This window comes from Citrus sinensis, chromosome 3, assembly GCF_022201045.2.
Source record: "Citrus sinensis cultivar Valencia sweet orange chromosome 3, DVS_A1.0, whole genome shotgun sequence".
Lineage (NCBI taxonomy): Eukaryota > Viridiplantae > Streptophyta > Magnoliopsida > Sapindales > Rutaceae > Citrus > Citrus sinensis.
This window is the reverse complement of record NC_068558.1, coordinates 29,866,410-29,877,917: the sequence shown is the minus strand read 5'-3', so window position 1 is coordinate 29,877,917 and position 11,508 is coordinate 29,866,410. Positions and strand designations below refer to the sequence as shown.

General features: G+C 33.5%; 1 protein-coding gene across 24 annotated transcripts; it reads left to right on the top strand.

The window, feature by feature from the left end:
• Window positions 1-1,878: 1,878 nt before the first annotated feature.
• Window positions 1,879-9,906, top strand: LOC112498270 (disease resistance protein RUN1-like). 24 transcript variants are annotated; one of them, XR_008053378.1, is made up of 9 exons: window positions 1,879-2,458; window positions 2,648-3,725; window positions 4,233-4,517; window positions 4,665-5,642; window positions 5,751-6,330; window positions 7,394-7,492; window positions 8,025-8,087; window positions 8,226-8,433; window positions 9,224-9,906. XR_008053378.1 is itself a non-coding variant. In XM_052438004.1 (5 exons), the coding sequence occupies exons 1-5, from the start codon at window positions 1,974-1,976 to the stop codon at window positions 6,051-6,053; spliced, it is 3,129 nt and encodes a 1,042-aa protein (XP_052293964.1). In that variant the 5' UTR covers window positions 1,879-1,973; the 3' UTR covers window positions 6,054-6,489. The 24 variants fall into 24 exon arrangements, 1 of the variants encoding a protein (XP_052293964.1); XR_008053379.1 differs by lacking the exon at window positions 8,025-8,087 and adding an exon at window positions 7,579-7,632; XR_008053374.1 differs by adding an exon at window positions 8,910-9,004 and having other exon boundaries at window positions 7,394-8,433; window positions 9,224-9,306; window positions 9,583-9,906.
• Window positions 9,907-11,508: the final 1,602 nt, after the last annotated feature.

The following is an 11,508-nucleotide window of genomic DNA, read 5'->3' as shown; positions in this document are numbered from 1 at the left end:
CCATATATTCCACGCGTACTTTTTGTATTGTAAAATTTTGTTAAGCTCCTTGTATTCTGTTTTATTTTATTAAAACTCTTACAGTACCAATTCGTCCCTATAATTTTAAATTTCTAATATACCCTCCATTTAATTAAAAATATAATAATTATTAAATGAATTATAATTATAATAATTATTTTATTATAACTATAAATATAATTATAATTTTAAAAGATTATTATCATTATTCTTATTATTATTATTATTAGTAACAAGAATTAAAAATATTATAATTAATTAATCTATTAATAATAATTAATAATAAATTTTTCTTTAAATTGTTAATAATAATAATTAATGATAATTATTATTATTGATTATTTTTTAATAATAATAATAATAACAATAACAATAATTAAAATACAAAATAATAATTATGATAAAAATTAATTAAGGATTTTATAGTAATTTTTTACAATTTAACTCATTCTGATTTTTATTCTAAGACAAAGTAAACACATAAATGCTAATACAACTCATTAGAATTACGATTCATGCAGTTGAAGTAAATAAAATTTTCTAATTTCAATTCCTCATTTTGATTCTAGTTATTTTGATTCTAACTTATTATGTTTCCAGCTAATTTTAATTTCTGTTTAGTGAACGCACTATAAAATTATAAACTACTCTATAAAATTCATAATACTTATGAATAAATTGTAAATAATATAGAGTGGTCTAATTACAATAATAAAATGTAAATAATATAAAATTCTAATTGAATGATATCATTATTCAAAAATTAATTATTAATAATAATGATCTATTATTATTAATAATTAACAATTTAACGAAAAAATTCTTATTAATTATTGTTAATAGATTAATTAATTATAATACTTTTTATTCTTGTTAATAATAATAATAATAATCTATTTAAAAATCATAATTTTATTTATAGTTATAACAAAATAATAATTATAATTATAATTCATTTAATAATTATTATATTTTTTAATTAAATGGAGGGTATTTTGGGAATTTAAAATTATAAGGGGCGAATTGGTACTCTAAGGGTTTCAATGAAATAAAACAGAGTGCAAGGGGCTTAAAGAAAGTTTACAACACAGAAAGTTGTATAATACTTATGAATAAAGTGTATATAATATAAAGTATAGGGGCTGAATGAAATTTGACAGGGCAGCTGTAACTTGCCTCAGCCGTAAGTTAGCCAAAACAATGGATTTAACTAAAGTGCATTTGAAGTCCATTAAGGATATTCTTCTAATCTTCTCTTCATTATTTTGTTTTTGCTCTTTTTTTTTTAATCCCATTTTTAGACGATATAGATGTATATATTTGATCAGTCCTTGTCGGTTATACATACATATGTACTTTTGGACTGTCATGGGACTGTACCATTTGGAAATATCACATTTTATTTCCCGATGCGATAAATTTTCTTCTCCATTGAACGTTCTCTGGATGCTATTAACCAAAAAATGCAACATTTTGTTCTGTTTATAAATTCGGATTATTTGCTTCTGACTGTCATTGACTCATTGACCATTTAGCAATATAGCTTTAGGTAGTACCAGCTCTTTTCTTCTTTTGTCTTTCTCTTCTCTAAGTTAAACCATTATTCTAGGCATCTTCGTTGGGATTATTACATCTATACTTTACCAAAGGAAAAAAAAAAAAATTGTCACGAAACAGCGTGGAAGGTTCAGAGAAAATATTTGCTAGTGTTTTCTTTTTGTTAAATTTAATTGGTTGAATTTATTTTTTATTTTTTATTTTTTTAAAAAGAAAACTATATTACAAAACTTCCCGGTAGGTTCCAAGGAACTATCTAATAAAGCATCTTTATATAACCTCCATAAAGCATCTTTATCTAATAAAGCATCTTTATATAACCTCTCAGTCGCATTAAATTATTTTCACATCCCAAATTTTCTCATCTGATCAATTTTCTCATCCACTGAACTGTTATGGCTTCTTCTTCTTTTTGTCCACCTCGAAACGCTAAGAAGATGTATGATGTTTTTCTGAGTTTCAGAGGAGAGGACACCCGTGACAACTTTACTAGCATTCTTCACTATGTTTTGTCTCTGAAAAGTATCAAAACTTTCATTGATGACCAACTTATCAGAGGAGAGAACATTTCACATTCTCTTCTTGATACAATTGAAGCATCGAGCATCTCAATTATCATTTTCTCACAAAGGTATGCTTCTTCTAGATGGTGTCTCGATGAACTTTTGAAGATCCTCGAATGCAAGCATAATTATGGACAGATTGTGATTCCAGTTTTCTATCACGTTGATCCATCACATGTGAGATCGCAAAGCCAGGATTCTTCTTTTGGGAAGTATTTTAGTGAGCTTGAAAAATGTTATCCAGAGAACATGCAAAGATGGAAGAATGCTTTGACCGAAGCAGCCAACCTCTCTGGCTTTGATTCTCATGTCATTAGGTACAATAATTTTCTATCTGATTCTTAGTATTAATCCAGTACGAGTAATAATATATGACATTAACTATGACAATGAGTTTAAATATTTATCAATAATATATTAACTAAATCATTCTTAATTAAAAACACGCGATTCTCTGTCTCGTTTACATATATTGAACTATATAATTGCTGTTATTTTTTTACCAGGTCTGAATCTAAACTTATTGAGGAAATTGCCAATGACGTTTTGAAGAGGCTAGATTCGACTTTTCAAAGTGAAAACAAAGGCTTGGTCGGAGTTGAATGCCCCATTGAAGAAATTGAATCATTATTATGCATTGGGTCTGAGGGTGTTTGCAAACTAGGGATTTGGGGCATCGGTGGTATAGGCAAGACAACAATCGCTGGTGCTGTTTTTAACAAAATCTCTAGACATTTTGAAGGTTCTTACTTTGCGCTTAATGTTAGAGAAGCAGAAGAAACTGGCGGAATAAAGGACTTACAAAAGAAACTTCTGTCCGAGTTATTAAATGATGGAAATAGGAGGAACATCGAGTCTCAACTCAACAGACTTGCTCGCAAGAAGGTTCTAATTGTTTTTGATGATGTGAGTCATCGAAGACAAATAGAATCATTAATTGGATGCCTTGATGAGTTAGCTTCAGGGAGTCGAGTAATAATAACAACAAGAGATAAACAAGTCCTTAAAACTTGTTGGGCCAGTCAAATATATCAGATGAAGGAATTAGTATATGCTGATGCTCATAAGCTTTTCTGTCAGTGTGCTTTTGGAGGAGACCATCCAGATGCAAGTCATACAGAGCTCACAGACAGGGCAATCAAATATGCACAGGGAGTTCCTTTAGCTCTTAAAGTTTTGGGTTGCCATCTATGCGGAAGGAGCAAAGAGGAATGGGAAAGTGCAATGCGAAAACTGGAAGTAATTCCTCACGAGGAAATCCAGGGGGTGTTAAAAATAAGTTATGATAGCTTGGATGACTCTCAGAAGAATGTTTTTCTAGATATTGCATGTTTATTGGAAGGAACGCATAGAGACTATGTGATAAGCTGTTTGGATGCCTGTGGCTTCGAACCTAAAATAGAGTTGAGTGTTCTTGAATGTAAGTCTCTCATAAATTTAGACGCATTTGACCAGATAAGAATGCATGACTTGCTACGAGATATGGGAAGAGAAATTGTTCGAAATGAATCTATCGATTATCCAGGAAAGCGAAGTCGATTGTGGCATCACAATGATATTTATGAAGTTTTGAAGAAAAATACGGTGAGCAATAATAAGTTTTCAATTGTATCTTGTTTATGTTACATTTATATTAGTAGTTTGTCTGAATTTTTCTTTTTGAATAAGAATAGCATTAATACAACTTAAAATTAATTGAAAAATAATATTAAAAAATTGGTAAAATAAAATAGATAGATCCGATGTTTCCCCAACTCAGTTTGAAACATGCCTCTAAAATCCCCAGCAAACTAGCGCCTTCGGAGAGAGACCCCCCCCCCAAAAAAAAAACACTTCAATCTTATTGCATTTCGTTTTCAACTCTGCCTCTTTCTTTATTTGTCACTAAAAAAAATTGATTGAATTAATTTTACAGTTTACATATTAAGCATTTTCTTGAATTTTCTATTTTACACTTCCTAAAAGCCTTACCCAAATAGTTTATTATAAAGTGATTGTAATATCTCTATTTGGGTTTGACGGCTTAAAAATAATTGTTCATTTATTTGCTTCAATTATATACCAACTTATGATCTCCTATTTGATTGTTAGGGAACTGAAAAAATCAAGGGTATCTTCTTGGATATGAATAAAGTCACTAGAGAGATACACATGAATTCCTATGCTTTCTCAAAGATGCCTAACTTGAGATTCTTGAGAATCTATGGATATGAGAACAAATGTATGGTCTCTCATTTAGAGGGTGTGCCATTTGCTGAAGTGAGGCACCTCGAGTGGGCTCAATGTCCTTTGAAAACGTTGAATATATGTGCGGAGAAACTTGTTTTACTTAAAATGCCTCGCAGCAAAGTCCAACAACTTTGGGATGATGTTCAGGTATATATTTATTTGAAATTCTTTCAGTAATAAATTCTAAATACAATTGATGATATAATTAAATATGTTATGGTATCTGTTTATTTATAATGATGATGATGATGATAATAATAATAATAATAATAATAATAATTTTTTGGGGCGCAGGATCTTGTTAACTTAAAAGAAATAGACCTCAGTGGATCCAAGTCGTTAACGAAACTCCCAGACTTGTCACGGGCCAAAAATCTTGAAATTCTTGTTCTAGGTGATTGCAAAAGCCTGACGAGTCTTCCAACTAGCATTCATTCGAAACATCTCAAGGAACTTAGTCTTTGGGGTTGCTCAAATTTAAAGATTTTCCCAGAGATCACATCTTGTCAAATTTCTTTTTTAGAGTTAGGAGAAGTTGGAATCAAAGAACTGCCCTCATCCATCGAGTGCCTATCCAATCTGAAAAAACTACATATTGTGGACTGTTCACAGCTTGAGAGCATCTCAAGTAGCATATTTAAGTTGAAGTCTCTTGAATATATTGAAATCTCTAATTGTTCAAATTTTAAGAGGTTTCTAGAGATCCCATCTTGTAATGTAGATGGAGGTACTGGAATTGGGCAACTACACTCATGTGCGTTGGAATTGATAGAATGTCCAAATATTGAGAGTCTCCCAAGCAGCCTGTGTATGCTCAAATCTCTGACATCTCTTGAAATCATTTTTTGCCAAAACTTCAAGAGATTGCCTGATGAGCTTGGAAATTTAGAAGCCTTGAAGAAATTGATCGTTAATGGAACTGCTATAAGAGAAGTACCAGAAAGCCTTGGTCAGTTATCCTCACTAGAACGGTTGGTACTATATAATAACAATTTGGAGAGATTACCAGAAAGCCTTGGTCAGTTATCCTCACTAGAATGGTTGGCACTATCTAATAACAATTTGGAGAGATTACCAGAAAGCCTCAGTCAATTATCCTCACTACAATATTTGCAACTACCCGGAAACAGTTTGGAGGGAATACCAGAATACCTGAGGAGTCCTCAAAGTAAGTTGACATCACTCAATTTTTTATCTGATGAGTTTATAAATTGTTTGAAATTGGACCCGAAGGAGCTCATTGAAATCGTCAAAGATGGGTGGATGAAGCAGGTGTGTCTCTTAACTCACTCCTTTCATTCTATTTTCTTTTTCTATTTTCTTTAATTCAAGCTATCATTATTTTTCATAAATTAATAATTTTTTATTTTTGTGTTGCAGTCGTTTGATGGTAACATTGGGATCACTAAAAGTGTGTATTTCCCTGGGAATGAAATTCCAAAGTGGTTTAGGTATCAAAGTATGGGATCTTCTGTAACCTTGAAGACGCCACCAGCAGATTTCTTAAATAATAAAATATTAGTAGGCTTTGCACACACTCCAGAAGATGGGAAATTACTCATTCAAATTGGAATTGTTGGACTGGGGAATAGTGAAAGATTGTCAAATATGAGACGTGTGAAGTGTCCGATGGGTAGACGTTTCGGTGGCCAGATGAGACGTGTGAAGTATTCTGTGTTTTGAAACACGAATCCCAAGGAAATCTCGACTGTCGGTCTTTGGGGAGAATTAGTTATGTTGAGTCAGATCACGTGTTTTTGGGATCTTATTTATTGGGTTCTGAGGATTTAAGTAAGAGAGATGATGAGGTCTTTTTTGATGAGGTCTATTTCTACATTCAGACTATGAATTTTGGTGATTATGTGGAAGTGAAACAATGTGGGATTCAAGAGAAGAGGAAGAGGAGGAAGAGGAACCGCACACTAAAAGACTGAAATGTTCTTCAACTCCAAAGCAGCTGGTATGGCACGAAAATCAATCTGTAGACCTTGTTTTTATCTTCATTTTATATATGCGTTTTTCAAATACGTTCGTTTATGTAATATTTATTAATTGTTTGTTGTTGGATGGATGAATCAATAAATTCAAAATAAATGGTAATTAACCGAGGATGTAGATCTATGAGTTCTCTCTTTGTTTTATCTTTAATTTGTGTTCGGTTCATGTCTGGAATATCCCAAAAATTACATATCCATTTACTAAATAAAAATGCGCTGATTAGATTAAAGATTATTTTAGTTATTCTTACTTTTTCAGTTTTCAAACTTTACAAGAATAAAATCGTTTTGTTAAGTTTTGAGATTTGAATTTAAAAGAAAATACAAATTTAATCTTGAGGATTAAATTTACCGTATTTTAAATTAATTACTAATTAGGTATGACAAGGTGTATGATGTTGTGAAAATTACTATTCCTATGAGCAATGATCTCAGCAAGACAGTAAAGTACCTGTTTAATACTTGTTTGATAAATTACAGGCTCTGTTTAACACATAAAAATACCAAATTTTAAATATTACAAACAATAACAAACAGAATGTAGCTCCTAATCGGTTATTTGTTTCGGTAAATAAACCCCACCATTCCGTTTCAAGTTTCCACAGTCAGTTCCATCGATCATATGCTGAAGCTACGGTGGAATGATAGATCTTCTTTTAGTTTCCTGCACATCAAAACTCTCTAATTGGTGTGTTGTTTTTTCGTGAAATTTCTAATATCTATTAATAATTTCTTAATGTTACTGAGAAGTTAGTAGATCATGGGATGAGAGCCGAAGACCTTTTGGCTGATCTAACTCCTATTACAGTCAAGTTGGTAACTGCATTTGGTAATTACATCTTCAGTACTTGCAATCTCTTATCGCCTTTTCAAGTTGATTTTAGTTATTTGTTCTTAATATTCTAAGTGTATGGACTTCATGGAAGGTTCAGGTTCTGTGGTGGTGTTAGAATTGCTAGAAAACATTGTTGTATAGGTTCCGTCATGATGTTCTCATGTGCCATATAAATCATCATTGTTTTGCAGTGCTTTACCGCATTATTTACTGGATAGGCTAGCCAGGGTGCCTTAGAGGCAAGAGCCAAGACGGAAATGAAATATATCTAAAGCTACACACAAGCACAGGTTGGTCATTTTATCATTTATAAGTCTTCTATCTCTTTTAACTTAGTCTAACATCTTTTTGAACCCAAGCATGATTCATTTCACAGAGGCTTGACCTGCTATGTGGTCCAAACTTCATTTGAAACATCGGAAACTCCTTGGTAACGTTTTTAATATTGCAGATTCTATCACTCAATTCTGTTGCTGTGCAGTTAGGCACGAGTCAACAGCAATGATAGACTTGAAAGTAATTTTTGCTGGCCAAGAGACTGAGGAACCATTTTGTATTTTGCTGTTCTGATAGTGCTATGCCGTAAAGCAATTTACCAAGCATGGCTTTACAAATAGATTGCAGAGTTGTTCAAGGTGTTCTGCATCTTTCATTATTGGACCAACGAACTATGCCCGAGTCAGTAGTGAATGACCAATGGAAAAATGTGATCCATTGTGTTTTCTTATGTCGTTATAGCTGTAATATTTTGTTATGGCCCTTGTGGAGGTTAGTTATATGTTGAGCACAATGATGCTATTTCACTAGTCATAATTCCTGCAGCCCAAGCACCTGAAATTGCTTCATCTCAAGTTCTTAGAATTGGCAAGGAGTTTTCTGGGGATGGTAATTGGCTTAGATCTCAAGTCAAGTTCTTCCGTTTTAGAGTTGTAACCCAAGATGTATTAAATTTAATTTTCATAAGCTTTAGTGTGCTCTTCAAATGACTTCACATTTATTGGGATCTTACTTTGTTGATGACAGGATCTGAAACAGTTGATGCAATACATGAAAGCTCCGCCTGCTGTGAAGGCTTTCCTGTTAAATGAAGGTCCTCCAAAAGCTGCACAGTCTGAATCAGAGAGCTCCTCAGAAACTGCATGGGGGGCAGAGTGCTGAGGGCACGAGATAAGCTTTGCAACATAGCTGCAAATTTGAGGATAAGTTTCTGCAGCACATTACAACTGGTGAGGTGAGTTTAATTTGTTTTAGATATTTATTATTGTTCTTGCGAATTTCCAAGTAGCATTTTAAAAAGTTTGATTTTTTAATGACTTTGCTTATATTCTTTTTATTCATACAATTTGAGAATTGAAAAAGTAGAAAACCAAGACGTAAATGAGAATGTGATAATATCCTCTCTTGAACTGAAGCCTTGAAGAAAATTTCTTGATTAGTAGCTGTCATAATGCGTGGTTCTGGTTGGAAAGCTGTTCCCAATTTTGAGCCGTGTTTCTTCAACGAGATCAAACAGCTCTCTTTGGACAGACATTTTGATTCGATAATGTCAAGAGGAATTGTCTTGTGCCAATTCCCTTCCTGATCTTTTAATCTTTTCTGGATTTGCAAATTAAGCAACCTTCTCGTATTCATTTTCTATTCGACTGTGTTAGAAGAAGCTGATGGCTACCAACCACATCTAATATACCCTGAGATCTTTAATAATAGGTTTCCTCGAGCTTGCAAAAGAACTATCACGTCTTTGTGTTGATGAGGCAATGGAACCATCTGTATCCGAAGCTCCTTACTTCTAATTCTTAGAGGTTTTTCCACTTCTACCCTTTTCATGATGCTGGATGTTCGATTTTTTGTTTTGGTCGTAATTTAGATTCTTTACATCAGATATATTGATGGGTCCTACGTAGATATTATTGCTCTCTGTTGGGTGCATGATTTGGATATTCTTATTATACACTAATATAATAGCAAGGTAAATCTTGTTTCTATTAATTGATGAAGTTACTGGCTGACTTATGAAACAGGTACATGTTGTTCTGGTTGAGGTAGTTTCTGGTGCTTCAAATGCTACACCAAGCCTAGAAGATATCCTTTGCTTAAGAGAGAGGTGTGGCTCTTATGATTATGTCACAAAATATTTGTGTACGTAAACGCAATGATTTGACTTGTATGTGGTTCAAAACTTCAAATTTCCTTTTCTTTGTCACAATAGTTGATTGTTTGGAAATGAGGCAGAGCATGCTAGTGATACTGAACAGTGTCATTTTCCATTAGTTCAAAGATTTTTGGGATGAATTGTTCGATCAAAACTGCTAAATGGTTGCTAAGTCCTTTTCTCAATGTCCTCCAAAATCTGTTTGCTTTTACTGGAATGGAAATACAGTGCCAAGAGGAGGAGGTAAAGACACGATCTTCGAAGAAAGAAAATGAGGCAGAGCAAGCTAGCGATATTGGACAGGGCATACATGCAGGGCACGACGGCATTCTTATTTCTCTCTCCATCAATTCTTATTAAGGAGCGGAAGGGATGTATTTTATTTCATATATTTACTTCTTTATTGAAGATTTTGCTACTATACCAATGATGCAACTTTTTGTAATATATCTGAGTTGAAATGATGCTAGAGCTTGAGGCGATCTTTTTTTTTTTTTTGGCCTTTTTGACAGTTCAATTGGTGACTCTAATAACTCCGTTGATTGTCTTAGATATTTGTGGTGCATGGTTGCATTTTCTTCCTGAAATTCTTGCTTAGAAGATAGACAACAAGATTTCAATGCAGCAAGGGCAAGATTTCAAGATTTTCTTCCCCAAATTCTTCCATATTGTCTTGCTTTCCTTGAAACTCTTTAGTATCAAGAGCTGACCTTACTTCGTTTGGAGACAATGCGCGCCTCCTATACATCAAAGAGACAATGCGTGCCTCCTATACATCAAAGCATCGACAAAATGCTCATAGGACTTGGGAAGAGAATGAATTAAAAGAAGACCTTTATCCTAATCATTTAATGCCTCATTAAAGGTCTCCAAAGTATCACGTACTTCGTTAAATTCTTCAAGATGATCCTCTCCTTGATGTAAATTCTGCCTGAAATAGACTGTTTCATGTGGATGCTTTCCAACTTGGCCCACAAGTCAGGAACTGTCGTTTCTTTGGCCACCTCTCTTATCTTGAGTCTGCAAGGCTCAACATGATTGTGCCTCTAGCCTTTTATCAATCTCAGCTGCCTGTTCAGGAGATTTTGAAGAAGTTGCTTCTTTTCCCTCTTTCTTGGATGCTGGTTGAATAGCATCTCCCAAACCTTGAGTAACGAGCAGTGCCTCCATCTTAACCTTCCGCATAACTAAATCATTCTTGCTATTGAACTTCTCAAGATCAATCTTTGAATAGTCATACTTGGATCCGATCAAAGCACCTTGCTCTGACACCAATTGTAGTGTTTGATCTGTTGAACTTAACAAGGCCAAAAACTGCCCAAGATATTTGAAGAGACGAAATCAAGTTGTATCAGCCAAATAATGATTTGCGATGACTCAATGTGTAATCAAGAACATTAACCAAGATCTCAGTAAAAAGAAAACATAAGAAACATTCTGGAAATCAAAGTAATTACAATCAAAAGAGACTGACTTACGTGGTTCAGTTGAGCAAGAATGCATAACCTATTTCCATAGGAGAAGCCATTAGATTGAGCTTTATTGATGAATCAGTGGGAAATTTTCAGAGCTTTACAGGACGGTTACAAAGAACAAGATGGAAATTTCTTTCGCTATTGTCTCTCTCGACAATGCTCTCTAGATTGATAACAAACTGACTCCATGAACAGCTTTCTTACCAGCTATTCTTAGAACCCAGATTGCACCAGATTCGACCACGTGTATAACGGCTTTTGTAACGAACTGAAGCAAGCTTCTCACGTGCTCTTCACGTGCACCACTTAAACTTAACGCAAAACGGCTCCAAATGTTGCCATTTTGATGCTTGCAAGTAGAGCTGTCAAAATTTGACACGACACGATTACCCGACACGAACACGATATCAATAAATGGGTATGGGTCGTCGAATTTAACACGATTATTAAATGGATCGGGTCCGGGTCAACACGATTTTTTTTCGTGTCGGGTTAGGGTTAAAATTCTTGACCCATTTACCCGATCAATGACCCGATTATATTTTCTATTTTAAAATAATTTACAGATTCTTGTCATCAAAACTCAAATATTAGGATATTTTTTTTATTCTTTAAAAGGATGAATATAGACACAATATTTTATTTATAAAATTTTAAATACATTTAGAGCTTTAATAGT

Coding starts and splice junctions, on each gene's coding strand:
- LOC112498270 (XM_052438004.1), top strand. CDS start 1,974: ATGGCTTCTTCTTCTTTTTGTCCACCTCGAAACGCTAAGAAGATGTAT. Junction 3,726..4,232: donor AAGTTTTGAAGAAAAATACG/GTGAGCAATAAT, acceptor TTTGATTGTTAG/GGAACTGAAAAAATCAAGGG. Junction 5,643..5,750: donor AAGATGGGTGGATGAAGCAG/GTGTGTCTCTTA, acceptor TTTGTGTTGCAG/TCGTTTGATGGTAACATTGG.